The 22,164-nt window shown below is 46.6% G+C and overlaps 2 protein-coding genes across 2 annotated transcripts in view; one reads left to right on the forward strand and one right to left on the reverse strand.

Annotated features, from left to right (window-relative positions):
- The window catches only part of MACO1 (macoilin 1), a 57,653-nt gene extending 55,060 nt beyond the window's left edge, over positions 1-2,593 (reverse strand). The window contains exon 1 of the mRNA XM_082672026.1: positions 2,340-2,593. Coding sequence (XP_082528152.1) covers positions 2,340-2,419 — 80 coding nt within the window. The 5' untranslated portion in view covers positions 2,420-2,593. The remainder of the gene's footprint in view (positions 1-2,339) is intronic.
- An 8,679-nt stretch (positions 2,594-11,272) lies between these two features.
- The window catches only part of LOC309824593 (RH-like protein), a gene marked incomplete at both ends in the record, with an annotated part of 33,156 nt that continues 22,264 nt past the window's right edge, over positions 11,273-22,164 (forward strand). Inside the window, 2 exons of the mRNA XM_082657567.1 lie at positions 11,273-11,420; positions 21,386-21,572. Of these exons, the coding sequence (XP_082513693.1) occupies positions 11,273-11,420; positions 21,386-21,572 (335 nt within the window). The remainder of the gene's footprint in view (positions 11,421-21,385; positions 21,573-22,164) is intronic.

The following is a 22,164-nucleotide window of genomic DNA, read 5'->3' on the forward strand; positions in this document are numbered from 1 at the left end:
TCAACGGAGCCTGAGAAAAAAACAAAGCTCTCTATTTAATGAGATAAAAATTGGCCAGACACTGAGAAACAAAATGGGCAATGGTGTGAAAAACAATTTAGTGTAGACTTAAATGTGATGATTAACAGAAATTTGATACTCACAAATCCTCAAACACCTAATTTGTAACTAGCCCACTCATTCTGTCTGCTTCAGAAATAACTGGAAATTTTCTAAATCTTTTTAAAAACAAAATTGTAAAAAAAAAAAACAACCCCAACACTATGGTCTTGTTCTTCAGACAATAATATTCCATAATATAATACTCCATAATATACACTAAGAAACAGATAAGTGAATTGAAACACTCATTTGATATATGATGCTCCAAGAGAAAAGAAAGTAGAAATATATGTAAGTTTTTTATTAACGTTTAACCTAAAGAATGTGAAATAGAGAAGAGTAAGGATATTTGAGAGCTGAAGTACTGTTGGTTTTTTAAACTTTTACAGATGAAACTCTGAATAACTTGCATAGAGCATTTACTATTAACCTTTAGGGTAAGAAAATTCAAATTCCAAAAGTTCATCAGTAAAATAATAGACCTTAATTAGACAAGAAATTCACTTCTTCACATTGATGCACACTGACTGAGTGGTTACTATGGGGCAGGTACTAAACTGGGCATATTTGTTCAAATACCAGAGAAGTTGAAATACAACAGAAAACATGTAAACAATATGGGATTCCCAATCTTCTCATTATAAACAGAAGTACATCATCATATGTTACTGTAAATAGCAGCCATTCAAATGGCACGGTTGTCCTTGCTTTACCAACTCTGTTTAATACGCTTTTTCTATTCTTGTGTCACTATTAATATTAAATTGTTCAAATCTTTTTCAATAGGCAGGGGGGAAAACCCTTCCTTTATTCAAGAATTATAGTCTGTGTAACTTGAAGAGAACTTTCCCCCACCCATTAAATCTGTAGGAAAAATGGTTTTTGCTTTTACAGTTTTAGTTTAAATGGGCAGGTTTGATTGATTCAGCATGGATTTTGGCCTGTTTTACTCACTGCTGCACCCTTACTAGCTAGAACAGGGCCTGGCACATAGTACATGTATTTGTCTAATGAATGAACTCTTCCTATGATCTGCGGCTCATTACATAAGGATATAGCTAAAAACTTTTTATTTCAACTGACTTCTTAACCCTTTTAAGCTTGAAATTTAAAAAAACACCCAATGTTTACATCGGTCAGCTGCTTGTGGAAAGGAATCATTTTAAATGTGTAAACAGTAGCATGTGCAAGGTGTACAGCTATGCTAAGGCAACTTGGGTGTTATCAGCTACCTCACATATTTCTCTAAGTCCCACAGCTAGAAGAGCTAAACTGTAGAACACCAATCAAGCTTATATGCACATCCTGAGAATTCTCCTTTGTAAACTAATTACTTCTCCTCTGAAATCATTTCTTTATCAAGGCAGGTACCATTCAGAATTAACATTGTGAGAACCAGAAAATAACAGTCCTACACAAATTTTGCTTAGGGAAGCTGGGATTCTCACTAAGTTGCCCCATGAACCTGTTGTCCTTCTACCCCTCAGTCCTGAATTCAATTTCTATTTAAAGGGACACTGCTTTGTTTTTGGAGAATTAAAACAAACTAAAAACAACAACAACAAACCACGCGAGTTTGAAGAAAATCCTTTTTAAAGGGGTCGAATAAAACTATCTGCTTGGAATTGTCAAAATAATGCTGCTGAGAAAATGATCATCACTCCTTCTGAGTCTGGAGCGGGGCCACAGGCCATGATTTGGGGGTATCGGCTTCAGCCCTCGGTGCCAAGTTTGAGATTCCATAAAAGAAGTAAAAGGCGAAAGGGGGCAACGTGGCCACCTGCCCAGTCCGCAGAGGGACCGCGGGGCCACTGTCTGCTCCCAACTTTGTCAGCCTTCCCCCGCACCAGTGCATATGGTCCACGCGCCTCCCGACTCAGGCCGGCGACTCCCGGGCCGGAGCGGGCTGGGGGACCGGCGGAGGCCCTTCAGCCCCTAGAGCAGCCCCGAGGGCCCGGCGGCGCGGATGGGGAGGGGGTCACCGCCGTTGGGGACAGTCCCAACGGCGGCTCGCGCCCGCCGCGCCCTCCCAGCCGGGCCGTCGGCCCTCGCCACGCCCCGCGCCCTCGGGGCGGACCCCGGCGGGCCGCCCGGGGCCCCATGGGCAGCGCTCCTCCGGGGAGCCCCCGGCAAGGGCGTGAGGCCTAGTCGGGGTTACATAACGGGGCTCGGCCCCTCCAGAGACGGCCGGGGGCCGCAGGGCCCGCGCCGGCGGAGGCGGGGGCGCCGCCGCTCACCTGCCGTAGATGCCCTCGGTGATCCGGTTCCGCTTTAGGGGGCGGCGGAGCTTACTGCACTCGGTGTTCCGCCGCTTCATCCTCCCGCTGGGGGGCCGGGTGCCCGCGCCGCCGCCTCCTCTCACCTCAGCCGCCGCCGCCGCCGGCCCGCCCCGCGTCGGGCCTGGACTCTACCCCTGGGGCCGGTCACACAGACATGGAGCCAGCACCCGGGGGGAGGGGGTGGGACGAGGAGGTGTGGGCTCAGCGCTTCCTCCGCCTTCGGAAACAAAGAAATGACAATTCCGGGGCCCGCCCGCCCCAGCACCAGCCAGCCGCCTGCCCCGCCTCCTCCGCTCCGACGGACGGCCTTCAGGACCAATCGAAGGCGCCTCTGCGCCGCTGCCGGCCAATCCCAGGGCCCGCTGTGGCAAAACGGACTCTAGAACCCGCCTCTTTGAAGGACAGAAGTGTGCCCCAATCATTACGGTGTCTGGGCCCGAGTCCGAGCCTATCAGAAAAGACTTAAATAGAGGCTTATAAATAGGCCCTATAAATATAACATCCTATATTATGCCCTGTTGCGAAGATACATTTCATTATTATTGGATTGCATTTCATTGTATTATAATCCACATTAGAGCATACGGTGCTGTTTTCATTGTAGGCTATCACTAGCACCCTATGAAATCGCGAGGCCTGGGTTTGCGGCACGTGCGTATCTGGGCTGAACTGTGCTCCAGTCAGTCGCATCATTATGTAAGGGGCTCACAGCACCCTTCTCATCCCGGAGGCGCCGGGGAGAGCGCGCCGGGGGCCTTTTCTGCGGAGCCTGGAGTGCCCGGCCAAGCCGGCCGCGCCTGCCACCGACGGGGGTACGAATGACAAAGCAAACCACACACACACACACACACACACACACACACACACACACACACACACACACACACACACACACACACACACACACACACACACACACACACACACACACACACACACACACACACACACACACACACACACACACACACACACACACACACACACACACACACACACACACACACGCCCTGCCAGCTTCCCGCGACGTGGTGACAGCGCGGCGGCCTATCGGAGGAGGCGCGGGCGGGGCCGCTGCAGTCCTGCCTCCTGGAGATGGTGTCACAGGGGGCGGGGCCGTGGGTGAGCGCGACGTCGCGCGAGGTGCAGGGGGTGTGTGGGGCGGTGCGGCCCGGGCTCCACGTACGCAGGGCGGGCTGGGCGGCGGGTTTTGCGGGCACCGCGCCTGCTGGACCCGGCGAGCGTCGGCTTCGGGAGCGTCTCTGCCGCCGGGCAGAGGTCTGGAGATGCGGGGATGCCGGGCCAGCGACCGTTCTCACGTAACATTCCTAGAGCCCCGATTTTGTGCCAAGAACCGTGCTAGGTGCTCTGCATCTATTTGTTCATTTACCCCTGCAACGTAGGTATGGCAAAATAACAATTAGAAAAGACAACGAAAAAATTTTTTAAGAGAAAGAAAAAGGTGAATGTATGTCGAAAAGAGGAATGCATGTCATTAAAGAAAACTGGGGAAATGTAGCACAGTTGCTGGGTTGGGGGGAACACCCATGGGTCTCATCACCTTAACACAACTACTGTTAGCATTCTATATATTCCCCTTTCTTTCCAGTTTTCCCCCATGGATGATAATATTATTACTATTACTGTTGCTTTTATTATTAAGCAGAATAGTGATCATATTAAATATTCAATTTTGTATTCTGTTCTTTAGCTAACATAAGCATTTTTACATGCTATAATTAATGCACCCTTCCTAAATATTTCTGATGAATGCAAAATCTCCTGTCAAGTGGCTGTACCAACTTAAACACTCACCAACAGTGGGACAGTTAGATGGTCTTACAGCACATTTTAAATACTTACAGGAAGCAGATGCCATCTTGTTTTGTCCTGGGATGCGTGGACCTCTCCCTGCCCTGTGATCACCCCCTGAAATAAAAACCCGCCCCAAGAAGGAACTTGTAATTTACACCAAATGCATCATCCTCAACTGCTGCTCTTTTATACTGTTGCAAATCTTCAAGGATCACCCAGTGCCTGAAAGAGAAAACCCATTCTCTCTATTATGGCATCCAAAGATGGTCACAATGGGGACCCACCCCTATTTTCCAGGCCTCCTCAGGCAAGCAAGTCCTATCTATTCACTGTCCTCAAACCCACTAGTACAACCTTATCTTCCCTCATTCCTGCCTTTACTTCTACAGAGAGCATCTCTGTCAGTATTGTTCCTAACTTGTGGTTTCTTGGGTGAGGCTTGTCCATCCACCTAGATGAAAAGCTTCTTGGGGATGGGATTCATACCCTGTACAGATGCAGTTTAGAAAAATGGCAAGAATACCTGCTTTTTCAGACCAGGATTGAAATTCCAGCTTGGCCACTTACTAGCTTGGGCAAGTTACTGAATGTCTCAGAGCCTCTGTTTTCACGCAGGTTTGTTTGAAGGCTTACCAGATGATGAACTCTCAGGGCCAGGCATGCAGTAGGTAAGAGCAAGTCATTTCTGTTAACAGTATACTTGGTTTTCTTCCTTCACCTCTACTCCAGCACGTTGATAAAGTGTCACCGGGCAGCCAAGGATAACATACTCTGTGAGCTCAAAGTTTCACCAAGGCTGTCCGTCATTGTGAAATGCTCTGCTTGGAACTACAGAAAAAGACTTCAGTTGCCAGGGCAGGTTGGTTCATGGAGAAGGATACAGGCAGAACCTAAATCAATATGACTGGAGGCTGAAAGGCATAGGTACATGGTGAGGTCATGGCTCCAGACTCCATGGGGTTCGTCAACCTGAATAGCCCTCCTCTCCATGACTGCAAGTTTCCAGATTACCTGGGCCAGGGACTAAGACAGTCAACTCTGTGAGGTTAGGGGCCATATCTGTGGTCTTTTCCACTCCTCACTGGGTCCCTGTCGTCTAGGACAGTGCCACGGCACACTGCGGAATGGGTAGGTGAATAATCCAGAGAAAAGATGAGAGAGGCACTGGGGACACATGCCAGCTTTCTGGAGCTCACTGTCTAGCCTGCCATCAAATAGGTTCCTGACAAGGGCATTCCATGTGGAGAAGTGTGGAGTGGCTGGGTGTTACTGGAGTATGTGGCTGGGAGTTACTATTGGGCAACAGACTATCTGAGAGCAGAAGAAGGGCAGAGAGAATCCCAGGGTTGGCCCAAGATGATGCAATCTGGAGGTCTGGGTTCCAGTCCCAATTCAAATGTCAACTCACTGGTGTCCAGAGTTGAGTCACCGCCCACCCTGTGCCAAGGTCAACTCTGGAGACACTTCAAGCCCTATGTTTAGAAGCAGAACATGTTAGCTCCATTTTACGGATGAGAAAACTGCAGCTCAGAGAAAACAAGGCCATGCAGTTGGTATGGTAAAGGAATTTGGCTTGAGCAATATGAAACCTTGATGCTCTGGTGCCTGTACATGGCTCTTGATGGTAAGGATTGTTGATCTAATGATTGGCTGGAGTGGGGTGAGGGGAAAGGCCTCCTTGTCAAGAGCCCTAGGACGGGCCACAGTAAGTCTGCCCTTCTCCATTCCCTTCCTCTCACACCTCCTGTCCCAGCTGGACCCTGTATTTTCCTGACCGACCATAGCCCAAGCCCCTCTGGCTCTAGCCAAGTTCCAGCCTTTCACCTCTGCAACCTGAAAGGACCCTTTGGGATCCTAAGGGCAGAGAACTGGGTTGAGATGAGGCCTGACACAGAGCTCCCCAGTTCCCCACACTGCCACCACCAATCAGGAAGCAGGGGAGATCAGCAGTGGCCATTTTACAGATGAGTAAGACAGGGAAGAGGAAATCATTTGCTCTCATTCAAAAGACCAAGGGCCAGACAGGAATTCAGGGCTGTTCCTCCTCTTCTCCTGGGACTTTCTGATGGCCAAGGGGTTGGGATTGGCATGTGAGCTTCAACTGAGCTCAAAATAGCTCAGAATAGCCTGGAGAGAGATCATCACACCCTATTTCACATATGAGGAAATTGCATACCCACCTCTTTCAGCAGCTTCGATCCCCTCAAACCCGCCAGGCACGGCTGGCCCAGCTCCCTTGAGCTTTGTTCCTGTCCCACGTGAGTCACAGAAAAATCCAGACATTGGATGGCCACCTCCTATACGTGTGTCTGTATCCCCCAGAGAGCCCTGTTAATGAATGATGTTCATAGTATGTTTAGAACAGAAACAGTTTAGAAATAGCCCAGCTATCCCACAAAGGGAGCTGGTCAAACAAATGATCACACATCCTTACTGTGGAAATCGGTGTGCCATGGAGAATGACGACACACAGCACTTACTATGTGCAGGCACTCCTCTAAGTATCATATGCATTTTGATCTAATCCTCACAACAGTCCTATGACAAAGAGATTACTACTGGTGCCACATTACAGGTGAGAAAACTGTGACACACACAACTACTGAGCCTGAGCTCTAGAGCCCGCAAGCCACAACTACTGAGCCCACATGCCACAGCTACTGAAGCCTGTGCGCCTAGAGCCCGTGCTGCGCAACAAGAGAAGCCACGACAATGAGAAGCCCACACACCGCAACGAGGAGTGGCCCCCGCTCGCTGCAACTAGAGAAAGCCCACGCACAGCAACGAAGACCCAACACAGCCAAAAATAAATAAATAAATAAATTTATTTTAAAAAAAAAAAGAAAAGAAAACTGTGGCACAGAGAAGTTAAGTCATTTGCCTAAGGTCACACAGTAAGTGATAGAGCTAGGATTCAAACCTAGGCAGTCTGGTGGCAGAGCCTGGGCTCTTATCCACCATGATAGTGTTATAGAAAGATTTTTTTCCTGGCTTGGAAACCACTTATGATATTCTGTTCATGAAAAAAACAAGTTACTAAACATTTGCTATATAATCCCTTTTGTCGTAGGGGAAGAAAAAAGGCATAAATTCACATGAATAGAAAAAAATCTGAAAGGATATATGCACAAAGAAGTAGAGCTGGTTTGGGGAGATGATGAAATCGTGGGTGCTTTATGGAAGCTTTATGCACCTTTGCATTTTTGAAGTTTCCTATGGTAAACATGCCAAGCTTGTGCCATAATAATAATGCTAACATTTATGGAGTGTTTTCTACACATGTGACACTTTATGTGCATTACCTCATTTAATCTTCACAACCACCCTGTGAGATCGACCCTGATTTTCTCCACTTTACAGGTAAAGAAACAGACTCAGAGATATTGGTACTCTTACCGAAGGTCACACAGCTAATAATTTGCAGAGTTAGGATTTGAACCCATGTTGCCTGACTCCAAAGCTCATGTTTGTTAAATGAATAAATTATTGACTTAGCCACACTTTAACCAGGGATGCCCAGAGCAGGATCAAACCCTTGGTGCGGACAAGCTTCCAGAGAGGAGATGGAGGGCCTGCCTACCTCCTTGGTCGCTGCTCATGACTGAGTTTTACAATACTTGGCTCAGGTGAGGAGGGCCTGGTGAGTATTCTCATAGAGTCCTGCTTTTTACAGAAAACGCATGATTACACGTGAAAGCTGCAGTCTCTCTGACTTGATTCATCACACGCGGGGCAAGCCTGGTCACTCAGAACAGGAGGCCACAGTCATGGTACCACTTGCTCACCTTCATTTCCGAAACACAGGTTGCCAAGCATGCTTACATAGTCTCACATTTATAATAACTCTGTGAGGAAAGCAGAGCAGCTCATCTTATTTGACTCATAAGGAAATTGAGACTGTGAGTTGTCTAGTTAATGGAAGGCAGAATTGCAAAGAAGTTAACAGCACAAGCCATGGCGTCAGATGGATGTGGGTTGGGTTCCGACTCTGCTGTTTATTAGCTTTGTGACTTTGGGCGCTCACATCACCTCTCTGAGCCGTAGTTTTCTCATCTGTAAAATGGGAGCGGTGATGCCTGTACTCACAGGCTTGAGGGGAAGAGCAGATGAAATAATGTACGCAGAATGCTGGGTCCGGTGCTTGGCATTCCAGAAATGGCAGTTGTTAGTCAGTCAACAGATATTTATTGAGCACCTACTACGGACTAAGCATCAGGTGCTGAGGATACAAGAGTCAAAAGTCCCTGGTCTCCTGTTGCTTGGATCTGGGTCAGCGAGGGCAGGAGCATGCAGATACCTGGGTGGAGGGGTGCTTTTGGCATAGGGAGTGGCAGGTGCACACAGAATATTTTCCCCCCAACATTTTGTTATGAAAAATTTCAAACATATATCAAAAAAGTTGAAAGAAATGTTCAGTGAAAAGCCATTCACCTCCCACCTAGAGTCAACAATTAACATTTGATTTGCTTTATGACATTTCTGGCCTAGATCGCCTGTGCTTTTCTGTACTAGGGACCCTGCCTTGAAGATTTGGAGTCACACTAGCTGGAACTGTCATCAGAAAACAGGGGTCTTTTGCAAGAATTAGAGAGGAAGACAGAAAACTCCCCTTTTGACCAGTCTTCTGGGAGAGGCCACCTGTGGGGGTCCCCTCCCTTTAATAAAAAAAGCCTTTCTGTTCACTGAGAAGCTTGGCCCTCTTGTCAAGCGGGCCGTCCCTCACTGAGGCAGGATCAGGACACACAGTGGGTTAGGATGCCTCTGTGAGAACCAGCTGCCATCATCACTGAATTTGCTAGCTGGTAAACGCAACCATCAGGGGCTCCAGGCGCAGGAGCTGGCAGCGACTGGAAACCTTTGGTGTTCATCTGCTTGACACTTGGTTTCCCTGGGCTGCCTGGTTTACAACCTGCTGGTACAGGACCCATGCCAACAGGGGTCACATTCACTTATCCCCCTCACAGGGGAGTCCCTCTTTAAGGAAACCCAGCTCATCAGAAGTGCTGATGGCCAGAAAAGGACCAGAAATCAGAACCAGGGCTGACCATGAGGGCTAATCTCTAGAGACCAGGGCACCTACTCCCTTATTTACTGTTGAGATAGCAGAAGCCTTAGAATCCTACATTCCTAGACTTTTACAAGTGGAAGAAGACTTAGAAGTTATCTGGACTAAAGTTAAGTGGTTCAACACCCAGGTGCACAAGTCAGACTTCCTGGGTTGAAATCCCAGCTCTGTTACTTACTAGCCCCATAAACTTGGGCGAGTCACCTAACCTTTCTGTGCCTCAGCTTCCTCTGTTGTAGTAAAGGCTAATAGTCCCATCTCACAGGCTAGTTAACTGAGTTCATACATGTAAAGTGCCTAGGACAGTGCCTAGCATGCTAAGTGCTTAGTAAATTTTAGCTCCCGAAAATACCTAAAGCAAAAGTAACCAGGTAGTAGTTTGCAGCCATTTTTTTTCCTAGGCATGTCTTAACATACTGTGTCATTAATTTTTTACAAAAGTGGGATCGTACTTACACACTGTTCTGTAATTTCCTTTTTCACCAAATAATATATCCTCTGTGCCATTTTTGAGAAACCTTAAAAGCATTTTCCTCTGGATTTTCCCCCACGTTCAGAACAATCATATGGGTGGCAGATCGTGTGTCCTATAGTTTACTTAACCAGTCTTCTACTATTGGACATTTAGGTTATTCTCAATTTTTTCCCTTCTGTAAATAAAGCTGTGCTGAGCAAGAAGTGACTGATGCCCGTGACTGTATGACCTTGGGTGTGACCTTCTGTGTCTCGGTTTCTTCATCTAAAAACAAAAAGACAAGATTCTACCAGGTGATTAGAATCTCCCTTGATCCAGATATGAATCGCATGCCAGACATCTCTGACAAGCAACCATCAGTTTCTGCTTGCATTCCCCTAGTGACAGGGTGCTCACTACCCCATGAATGGTCAATAAAGTATCCACTCATGTTGGGTCAAAATCTGCCTCCCTGCTACTCCTAGCCAAGTTTTAGTCTCTGGGATCCCATAAATTCAGTCTATACTCAGTGGCCAGTGGCTGGCCAGTGGCTGGCCAGTGCAGAAGGTAAAAAACTTTGATTCCTCCCTCCCTCCCTTTCTCCATGCTTACTATGTATTAGGTCTTCTGCTGAGCAGATGGATGTGACCACAGGATAAGTTAGCTGCAGGTCAGAACTAGATCTCAGGTGCCCTAAATCCTATTCCAGGGGACTATCCTCCATTGTGAGTTGGGCGTGCTAAGGCCGGTGGCCATCCTCAAATGCATTGCAGTGTTCATGCCCCAGGCAGAGTCCTGGGATGCTCTGTGAGCAAGTGACCAGAATGGGGGACAATTTTAGCCTCACCAGGGTTTTACTAGAGCTGGACCCAAGCCTCTTTTCTTTTCTCCCACGTGCCCTTAAGAGATTTAGAAACAGGTCCATTTAAATACAGTTTCAAATAAAAATAATTTCAACTGCGTAGCTCTGAGGACTTAGTTCTCTGTGGGTCCTGTGTCCTCCCCAGGGCTTAGCATTGCTCTTTGCTTTCATTCATTCATTCATTCAATATATCCTTTTTAAGAGCCCACTTGGTGCCATCTCTGACATGTGGTAAGGTTTTAAAGAGAAATTTTGCCAATCCAAAGCCCCATCTGAGCTTTAGTTTCTCCATTTGTAAAATAGAGGTGTTGAGTTGATCTATTCTTTGCCATTCTTGCAAGATATAGTGAAGGTAAACGAAGTAAGGGGTAGAGAAGGATTCTCATGTTTGGGGATCAAGTGAATGAATGCCCTCCTTTCAACTGAGCACAGTGCCTGTAGTAGGAATGCAGCAACTACTTGTTGAATGAATAAGTCAATGAATGATTGAATGAATCAGTTAATGTTGGAATAGATGCATTTTTTTCCTCCTCCCTGTCACTGCCCCTCTGCTCCTGTGTTAACTCCATAGACAGGCCAGCAGGGCCAGCCTTGAAGCCTGAGATAAGGCCTTTGGCGGGTGTCTCCACTATCCCTCCCCCGAGTGGGTGTGGAGCCCGGTGCTGGTGGAACTGACGCACAGAGACGGACACAGGATGGGCTCTAAGTACCAAAAGTCTGTGCGGGGCCCGCTGACCCTGTGGGCCTTTATGCTGGAGGTGACTCTCATTCTCATCTTCTTCTTTTTCACCTCCTATGAAACTTCCGTAAAGGAACAGAAGAAGCTCATGAGGACCTATCGAGGTGAGTGTCCAGAGGGGAGGTGGTCACAGAGGCAAATAGCAGGGGCAGGGGAAGAGGAGGTCTGTGGTCCTCCAAGGGCCTAGGGGCTCCTTTCCACAAAGCCTCCGAGGAAAGGAGTTCCCTCATCCTCTTCCATTCATTGCACAAAGACCCAGCCAACAATACAGTCTCTTCTTTAGGACTGGTGTCACCATCACCTCTTCCATGAAGCCTCCCTTAATTTGTCAGGGCAGAGGGAGGGGCCTCCTTTTCTGTGTTCCTAGAATTCCCTTTGCCAAATGGTCTTCACAATTCTCTGCTTCTCTGCTCCCCCACCCCCGCTTCTCTCTCCTTAAAAGCAATGAATTTCATGTTGTTGCTGGGTTTGGGGGATTTCGTTTCCTTTTTTTGTCTCTTTTTCGCATTTCTGTGCCACCCTCCTTTTGGAAGCTTTCCTCTCACTTAGGGGCTGGGAAGTCTGCTTTCTGCCTGCAAATCCAGAGCCATAAGCTCTGGCTGAAGGGGAATGTAGGATGGTTGTTATTTTATATGCAGCTAAAAATATTCATAGACTGTGATGAGAACAACTCTAAACAAGACAGACATCCACAGTGGTGTGGCTTTTGCTTTTTTTAAAAGTTGAGATGAGTTTTCAAGTATATCTGTGGGTCAATATGTTGTTTATGATAATGGAAGGGCCTCCTGGAGTGAAGTCCCCGGGACAAAGCTGAAACTTGAGCCTAGTTGAGTGCTTGCTTGTTTCTAATTGATATTAACTAGTTAACGGGAAGCAAAGGGAAGGCATCCCGGGGCCCTCAGCAGTGGAAAGAAGGACAAGGAGATGACTTGGGAAAGGAAGTCCCTATACTGCTTAATGGGCTAGCCCAGAGAGGGCTCTCAGTGCTGGACAAGTGAGACCTGGGCGCAATTTTAATTCATTTCAATTTACTTTGATTCTTTTTAATCCGGTACAATGTAATTCAATCCATTCACTCATTCATTCCCTCAACCCTGTATTACAAACCATGTGAGATCCAAACGCATGCTAATCAGGGATGATATTTATTGATTACTTACTAGGTACCAGGCACTATTCTAAATGCTTTACCATAACTCTACAAGACAGGTGCTATTATGATCTCCTTTGTTCTTGTGAGGAAACTAGGCACTTAGACATGGAGTGATTTGCCCAAGGTTGTTCAGCTAGCAATAGCACAGCAGATTTAAACTTAGTCAGCCTTATATTTTAAATAGGTAACCAACAAGGACCTACTGTATAGCACAGGGAACTCTGCTCAATATTCTGTAATAACCTAAATGGGAAAAGAATTTTAAAAAGAATAGATCCATGTATATGTATAACTGAATCACTTTGCTGTATACCTGAAACTAACATTGTTAATCAACTACACTACAGTATAAAAGTTAAAAAATTAAAAAAAATTAAATAGATTAAATAAATAAATAAAACTAAATTAAGGGAAAAAAATAAACTTAGGCAGCATGGTTTGAGTTTCCATGCCCTTAACCATGATGCTTCACGACCCCATTCTACAGTAAGGTTGAGCCTCTTGTCATATAATCAGTAGGCGTAGGAGCCAACATTGAAACTTTGTCATTTGGGTACAGGGTCCCTCTTCTTTACCCCTAGGCTGTGCTGCTAACATATAATAGATATAAGTGTCCTCAGGTGCTCACTTGGTATGGAAGCACAGAGGAGGGCCCACAACCCATGCAGGGAGATGGTTATGTCAGGAAAGGCCTCTGGAGGGAAGTGACTGCCCAGCCAGGACTTGGAGGCTCAGTAGGAGTTACCGTGTGAAAATGGAGGGTCAAGAGCACAGCAGGAACCATTGTGTGTACACTCATCAGACTGCACCAATCTGGGGTTTAACAGTGCAGTGCTGTTGGAGCATAAATAGGGAAGCAGGGTGTGGTGGACCCATTGCATTGAGTGAGAAGTTTGCCCTTCATTGTTTTGATCTAATAGGAAGCAGGAGTGTGATCAGTTTGGGTTTGGGTTATGGAGAAAGCCATTCCAGGGCTGGCATGGGGATGGAGAAGAGAGCATGACTTGAGGTAGAAGGCCAGTGTGGAGGCTGTAGTGTAGTATGGACCAGGGGGCTTCAAATTTTTCTGATCATGCACACCATTATTCAAGCATGCACCATATTTATACGTACCGCTACATGAATACATTTTGTACATTATTATACAAGTACACAACTTAGAAAATTTGAAAGAAATCAAAAGTAAATATAAAATATTTTCAAATTACTGATCATAATGGTGTCAGTTACTCTTAAGGCAAGGTCCATGGTTACTGTTAATGATAGTGGATGGGACTTCCCTGATGGCGCAGTGGTTAAGAATCCACCTGCCAATGCAGGGGACACGGGTTCGATCCCTGGTCCAGGAAGATCCCACATGCCGCGGAGCAACTAAGCCCGTGCTCCACAACTGAGCCCGTGTGCCACAACTACTGAAGCCTGCATGCGTAGAGCTGGTGCTCTGCAACAAGAGAAGCCAGTGCAGTAAGAAACCCACACACCGCAATGAAGAGTAGCCCCCACTCGCCGCAACTAGTGAAAGCCTGCGTGCAGCAACAGAGACCCAATGCAGCCAAAAAAAATAATAAATAAATAAATGATAGTGGATGCAATCCATTCCTCGGGGTCTTCTTAACAATTTCAAATTATCTTGCTTGACTTCTTGTCAGATATGATTAGATTGACTTTTTTTTTAAACTCTGAATGTGGCTGACGGAGAGTCTGCACGAGGAGAAGTATCACTCTGCCCTTTTGTTTCTGTATGTTTGGCTGCCATTATTGTTCTGCCTTCAATCTCTGTTTTTTGGCAGGAGTTGTTTGAGCCATTAGTCCGTTTTGTGAAGGTTAGTTGAGTTAAAACTAGGAAGCAATCTGTCAATCCACTTAATCTAATCCAGTCCCCGTAAATGATAAGTTATTTAAACCAGCCAATTCTTTTTTTTTAAACATCTTTATTGGAGTATAATTGCTTTACAATGGTGTGTTACTTTCTTCTTTATAACAAAGTGAATCAGTTAAACATATACATATATCCCCATATCTCCTCCCTCTTGCGTCTCCCTCCCACCCTCCCTATCCCGCCCTTCTAGGTGGTCACAAAGCACCGAGCTGATCTCCCTGTGCTATGCAGCTGCTTCCCACTAGCTATCTATTTTACATTTGGTAGTGTATATATGTCCACGCCACTCTCTCACTTCGTCCCAGCTTACCCTTCCCCCTCCCCGTGTCCTCAAGTCCATTCTCTACCTCTGTGTCTTTATTCCTGTCCTGTCCCTAGGTTCTTCAGAACAATTTTTTTTTTTTTAGATTCTATATATATGTGTTAGCACACGGTATTTGTTTTTCTCTTTCTGACTTACTTCACTCTGTATGACAGACTCTAGGTCCATCCACCTCACTGCAAATAACTCAATTTCATTTCTTTTTATGGCTGAGTAATATTCCATTACATATATGTGCCACATCTTCTTTATCCAGTCATCTGTCGATGGACACTTAGGTTGCTTCCATGTCCTGGCTACTGTAAACAGAGCTGCAATGAACATTTTGGTACATGACTCTTTTTGAATTATGGTTTTCTCGGGGTGTATGCCCAGTAATGGGATTGCTGGGTCATATGTAAACAAGCCAATTCTTAAAAAAGACATTTTTAAGACAATCTGGAAACTGGAATAAAACATGAATATTATATAATATACAGAAATTATTGTTAGTTTTGTTAGGTGTGATAATAGCATAGTGGGTGGTTTTTAACCTATTTAGAAACAGGTTTAACAATTTAACAAATAGTGAGCCCTATTTGTTAGAGAAGCATATTGAAATGGAATGATGTCTAGGGTCTGCTTCATGCCAAAAAAAAAAAAGAAGAAGAAAGGAAACAAGGATAATAAAAACAAGATTGACCCCATGTGACAATCATCAAAGCTGGGAATGGGTACATGAGGTTCATCATGCTACTCATTCTATTTTTGTGTATGCTTAAACTTTTCCATAATATAGAGGTAAATTTAAAAAAAAACAAATCCCTGTCGTTAGTTGCACCATGACGAATACAGAGAAACACATGTCACCCCCCTGCTCAGTGGCCCAATATTCCCTTAGAACACCTTCCGAAGCTAGGACACTAAGCTGTCTGACATCCTGAGCAAGTGAGAGGAGGCTCCTGGGTTCATCTCAACATTAAATGCTTGCAGAGTTGCAAACTTCACCAAGTGTCTTTAGGGGTAGAAGAGCCTAGATTAGTGGTTCTCACAGTGTGGTCCCCAGACTAGCCACCTCAGCATCCCCTGGGAACTTGTTAGAAATACCCGGGCCCCCATCCATACTTACTGATCTGAAACTCTAGGGTGGGGCCCAGCAATCTGTGTTTTACCAAACGCTCTAAGTGACTCTGACGCTCATGGAAGTTGAGGACTACTGGAGCTAGACTGATTCACATCTTGCCTCTGCCTTTTCTTAGCTGTGAGACCTTGGGCAAATCACTCAATCTCTCTCTGCCTCTGTTTTAACCTCTGTCACATGATGATAGTACTTATTTAGTTGTCAAAAGGATTAGAAGAATGAACACATACCAAGACTGATAAAGAGTATTGTCTTTTATTATGAATAAACTTTAATTTCTTAATTTTGTTAGTAAAAATGAATAGAACTAGAGTGCTCATATCTCTTCTTCCAGCAGCCCCTGTGGATTGCCTGGGGCATCTTCTGAGGGGTGTGATCCCTACTCTGATGACCACTAGCCTGGATGACCTGTGATGAGGCCAAATGGGCAGGGACAATAGAGGAGAAGTGAAGAGTCAGATTCAAGAGCTACTTAGGAGATAAAATCAGCTGTTCTTGGCAAAAACGAGGGAGGAGTCAAGGATGGCTTCATATGTGAGATTTGGCAGATGAAGGAGCCCATTCCTGAGATGAGAGACACAAGGGGAGGGGCAGATTGTGGGATAAAGGAACAATGATATGTTCATTCTGGGCTTGGGATTCAGGTGCCTGTGAGATGCTTGGGGGAAGCAAGTGCATCCATTATCTACTGCTGCATAACAAACCACCCCCAACCTTAGTGGCTCAAAACAGAAATCATCTAACTTGTTCCTGATTATGATTCCATGGTTCAGCAATTTTGGCTGTATTTGGTGATGCAGTTCTTCTGTCAGTTCTACCTAGGGTCACTATGCATCTCTAGCCTGGAGGTGGCTGCATGGCCTCAGATAACCTCATTTGCATGTTCGTCAGTTAGTGCTGGCTGGCAGCTAGCCCATGTGGTTCCAGCAGACTAGCCCAGACTTTTCACATGGCAGCAAATGTGTTACCACAGTAAGAGAGGGCAAGCCCCAATGAGCAGGTGCTTTTCAAGCCTCTGCTTGTATGGTGTTTGCTAATGTCCCATTAACCAAAGCCAATCACAAGGCTCAACTCAGGTGGGAGGGGTCTATACTGGAAGCCATGATTCACTGGGGGCCATTACTCTGACAACCTATCACACAGAGCCTGCTTGCAAGCTGCCACATTGGGAGACCATCCTGGGCCCTGCACTGTGGCTACCACCCAGTTGCCCCCATATGCCTTAGAAGCAGTAAGCAGAGCTACTAAAAGACAAGAGCGGCTTTGCCAGTGACATATAAATATCCCCAAATCCTGGTACCTTCTATATCTCAGCCTTGACTGCCCCTTTGATTGGGCAATCTCTTTTTCTTTTCCCAGGCTGCTGCAGAGGTGAGGGTGGGGTGAGAGGCTGCGGGGAAGGGGAAGGCAGCATGGGGCTCCGTGGATGGTCCCTGACAGGGGCTGCAGAGGTCCTCCCAGTCAGTGGTGGGGAGCACGGTGTGGAGGCCGAGCCCAGGGCCTGAGGGCCAGACGCTTGGCCTGGCTTCAGAGCTGTCGATGCTGAAGTGTCTGCAGGCCAGAGGGAGGGGCTAGGGTGGGTGGGGACACAGAGTGAGACTCCCAGGGGCAGCCAGGCCGAAGGAAGGGGGAACAGTCTTGCCTGAAGTCACAGCTAACAAGTGGCAGGTGTGGAATAATAGTTACTAACACTTACCGTGCACCCAGTGCTAGGCTAAGCAACTCAAAGGAGCCAGCGAGCTTAGTACGCACAGCAAACCTCTGAGCAGGTGCTCTTGTTTCAGACCATTTTACAGACTAGCAAGCGGGTACACAGAGATAGAGCCAGACTCTGGACTCTGACAACCTGACTCAGAGGCCCACACACTTCGTTTGACACTATGGAGAGCGAAGAATGTATGGAGAGGCAGGATGGTATAGTGGTTAAGCCCAGAGAGGCAGGATTCAGCTCTGCCACCAACATTTGCTAGCTGTGTGACCTGGGCTAATTACAGCACCTCTCTGTGCCTCCCTGTCCCCATCTGTAAAATGGGGATAATAAATAGTACCTCCTACATGGGCTTGTTGAAGGTTAAGGCTGGCAGGCACTTGGAAGAGTGCCTGGTATGTGGCGGGCACCATGTATGTGCCCGCTGTTACAGTGATGGTAATTATTGTCCTGCAGGACTCCCAGGTTAGACTTTCTCTAAGTCATGGGACTTTCATAAACTTCTGAAGGCCTGCCTTAGACAGTATGTAAAACTCCCCTCTGGGGCCCGGTTGTTGGGGCCCCTGCAGCAATCCTCTCTTTATCACCCCTGGACACCTTAGCATCATTAGCTTATCAGACCAGCAGCTGATGAGGGGCTTAGCGCAGGGTCTGAGAGGCAGAGGCTGACACCAGTGGGGATGCCCTGAGCTGGGACCCAGCGCTGAAGTTGCGGTCCAGGTCGTGAGACATGGGAGGAGCAGGGGTGGGCCAGAGCCCTGAGAGGCTGGGAGAGGAAATGGGAGGATGCATGGGGTGAGAGTAAAGGGACCCTGAAATCAAATGTGATTTACTGACCAGTTTGGGGTGAATGTGCTCTGTCAACAGCTCCCAGAAACTGCCACCCTAATTTCATCCCCCTGGCCGAAGCACAGCCCCACCCTCAAGGACACTGTGGGGTCTTGGGAGGAGGGCCCTGAGTGCCTATACCAGGCAGCAGGCATGGCAGCTGTGCCTGATAAAACTCCCCAACCAAGAGGCTCTGACTGTCTATCTCTAGAGCCCCACGTCTGCCGTAATCCTGGTGCCCTTCCCCTCCCCACCCGCTGCCCCCCTCCTCTGAACACACCAGAGTGGTGAGGTCCTTCCAGAGTATCAAGTCCGACTCCCATGTGTTACAGATAGGGAAACGGAGGCCCAAAGAGGGCAAGGGACTTGCCCAAGGTCCTTTAGTGCATTGTGGGCAAACAAGAGCAAGAGACAGCCTAGCCTGATGGGAGGGCACTGCACCAGGAGTCCAGAGCTTGGTTCTGCTACTGACATGCTGTGTGCCCTTAAGTAAGTCACAGGCTGTCTCTGGTCCCCTTCTGTAGAATGAGAGGAAAATGCAAGATCCCCCTACTCATGGAAACGTTGATAAATCTGGACCCTTTGCATATAGCATTGCTGCAAGATGGTGGATGTGTTTGTTTGTTCGTTAGTTTATTTGTTTTTTAACAGCAGTGTTTAAGAAAAGATTGAATTTGAATATCTAAAGTGGGGTTCGCAGTCTCCAGTTGGCCATAGCCCTCACCACTCCCTAATACACATTGTACCCTTTGTATACATAGTTTCCTGCTCGGCCCCTGAAGGAATTTGAGGGATCCCAAGAGGAGCCCCTATACAAAATGTGCCCTGCCCACCCCCATTCCACCCCCATTCCTAAGGGGATGCAAGCAGGAGATGGAAACATGGCCTCCCCCTCCCTTATGTCAGAGAAAAAAGGTGAAAGAAGTTGAATCCTCCTGATTGCCCACTTCTCACCCACTCCAAGTCCCCAGATCCCGTGGAGATGCCCAGGTCTCCTACAACCCGGTGTTTGTCAGACTGACCTGGGATCGTCAACACCCACCCAAGTCCTATGTGCAAGATTCTAGGTCTGTGTATTTTTCAATGAAAGTGAATTTAAATGTAAATTGAAGAGGCTTTGGAGAGATCTGGAAATGAGAGCTTCCTTGTTATCAGAGCCAAGGATGGAGACCAGGTGAGTTCTTATTGCTGTGATGGTGATGATGGTGCTGAGCTTTCTCCGTGTGCCAGGCATGGTGCCAAGCTCTTGAACAAAACATTACTTCCTCTGGCTCTCCCAGCACCCTCCGAGGGGGGGAGAATTGCCCATATTTAGCTGATGAGGAAAGTAAGCAACCCACAAGGCCGTGCAGCTAAGAGGTTGAAACATAAAAACCGCCATTTTTATAGGTCAAAATGGTCAAATGTTGGCAATTTAATATGGTTTAATCTAATAGGGAACGATAGAGGTGGAGTCAAACAGAACTGTGTGACCTCAAAGCCCATGCTTTTTCCTTTAAAAAAAAATTACTTACTGTCCACGTGCTGGTTGTAGAAATTTTTAACACTGAAAATTTTTTAAAATATAAAACTCTCCTAAACCCAGAGATAATCTCCATGGGGCAAAAAATTCCTTCAAGATCTCTCTCCAGGCGTTTGTACACATACGAACATAGTTGGTGTTTGTTGATGAAATAGTCTTTACTATTCTGAGCAATTATGTGCCTCATACTGTTTGATTCTGGCAACCTGATGAGAGAGGTATGATTATTTTTCCCATTTAATAGGTGAGAAAAGCAGGAGGGCAGATAGTGTGGTAGCTCAAGGCACAGGCTCCAGAGCAGACCGTCTAGGTTGAAATCCCAACTCTACCAGCTGGAGCGAGTTACTTAACCCCTCTGTGCCTCGGTTTTCTTGTCTGTAAAATGGTGATAATAACAGTACCCGGGACCTCCCTGGTGGCGCAGTGGTTAAGACTCTGCACTCCCAATGCAGGGGGCCCAGGTTCGTTCCCTGGTCAGGGAACTAGATCCCACATGCCTGCTGCAACTATAAATTTGCATACCACAGCTAAGGAGCCCGCCGGCCACAACTAAGACCCGGGGCAAACAAATAAATAAATAATATTTAAAAAAAAAAAAAAAACCAGCACCCACCTTGAAGGATGCTTGTGAGAGCTAAATGAGATAGTTTACGTGAAGTGGTTAAAACAGTGTTGGCATTTGATAAACACTTAATAAATGTCGGCTGTTATTAAAACTCAGAGACGTTAAATAACTAGATTAAGCCACACAGCTGGAAAGTGCCGGAGCCCTGATATGACCCCAAGCTTATCTGGTTCCAGAGCCCAAACTGTTATCCATTTTGCAAACCTGGAATTAATTCAAAGCATCCGCCTGTTTCCTTTTGCTGGTCCCCTCCGGAACATTAGCTAAGTCCCTTGCGCTCATCTGTCACAGCAGCCCCTGTGCAGGGTCCGAGGCTGGAAAAGGGGAGGATCGCCCATGTGGCTCTGGTGCTTTCTGCTGGCCCACCAGGTCCCTTTCAGCAGGGGTCAAAGGGAGAGAGCCGTTTTCTGCGAAGATAATTTTGGTTCTTGCCTATGAACCTCTAGACCCGCTTCTGCCCCCTCTTCTGCATGACCTGAGCTAAGTCACCAGCTTCTGTGGCCTTATTTTCTCTCACACATGATCAGGAGGTTGAACCGGATTCTCAAAAGCAGGAGTCAGTACCTTGACTGATTGTAAACTATGTGTAAGGACTTGTCCTGATGCTCTACACGTGTTCATATCATTGTGTTTAATAATAACAATAATTGCTGCATTTACTGAGCACTCAGTATGGGCCAGGCCCTGCATTAGCGCAGTTAAATCTTCCCTCAAACCTGCATGGTATGTCTGTGTTATCCCCATCATTCAGATGAGAAAACTGAGGCTCAAAGAGGGGAAGTAACTTGACTAAGCACTCTTCAATGATCTTCAATGTCCCCTCCAGCTGCCGTTCTGTAAAACTCCAATTTCACACAACCCTCCACCTTTTCTGCTTCTCCTCCTCCTTCTCGACATCTCTTCCCTGAGCAGACTTCCAGGATGTTACCATCATGGCAGTCCTTGGCTTGGGTTTCCTCAACACATCTTTGCGGAGACACTGCTGGAGCAGCGTGGCCTTCAATTTCTTCATGCTGGCCCTCGGGGTGCAGCTGACAGTCCTGCTGGATGGCTTCCTGAACCAACTCTCCCTTAGGAAGATGGTCCTCAATCTTTCCAGGTAACTGGACGGCCACTGGATCACTTTTGGGTCCTTGGGAGTCTGGGGCCCAAGAGGGCAGATTCTAGAAGAGCTGGCTTGTCCCCTTCTCTTTCCAGCACCGGCACCATGCAATATTCAGGACTTATTTATACTCACAAATTACTCATTGTTTGTCTAAAATTCAAATTTAACTGGCATCCTCTATTTTATCTGACAACCCTACGCTGTGACATCACAAGGGGCCCAGATCTACAGCCCACCCTGTATCCTTTCATTTTTGTTGATTTTGATTTCATAAACTTATACAATAAATATTAGTTCAAAGAAAAAATTAATAGAGATTAGACAAAAAGAAATAGAAATCTCACACTCAGAGAGAGAGTCTCTTGAAAAGAAGGAAGTACTCTCAGTCCTCAAATGCTGGTGGACAAGAAATAGCCTTGTCTTTAGTTTCTTTAAATTAACTCTGATTTCTTTAGATGCCTTTATAAGAACTAGCAAAATTAACCTGTGTTGCTAGAAGTCAGAATAATGGTTACCGGAGGAAGGTGGTGTTTATTGATTAGGAAGGGGCACAAAAGAAGTTTACGTGGTGCAGTAAACATTCTCT

Source organism: Grampus griseus (genome assembly GCF_964374135.1).
Source record: "Grampus griseus genome assembly, chromosome: 1".
NCBI classification, from domain to species: Eukaryota; Metazoa; Chordata; class Mammalia; order Artiodactyla; family Delphinidae; genus Grampus; species Grampus griseus.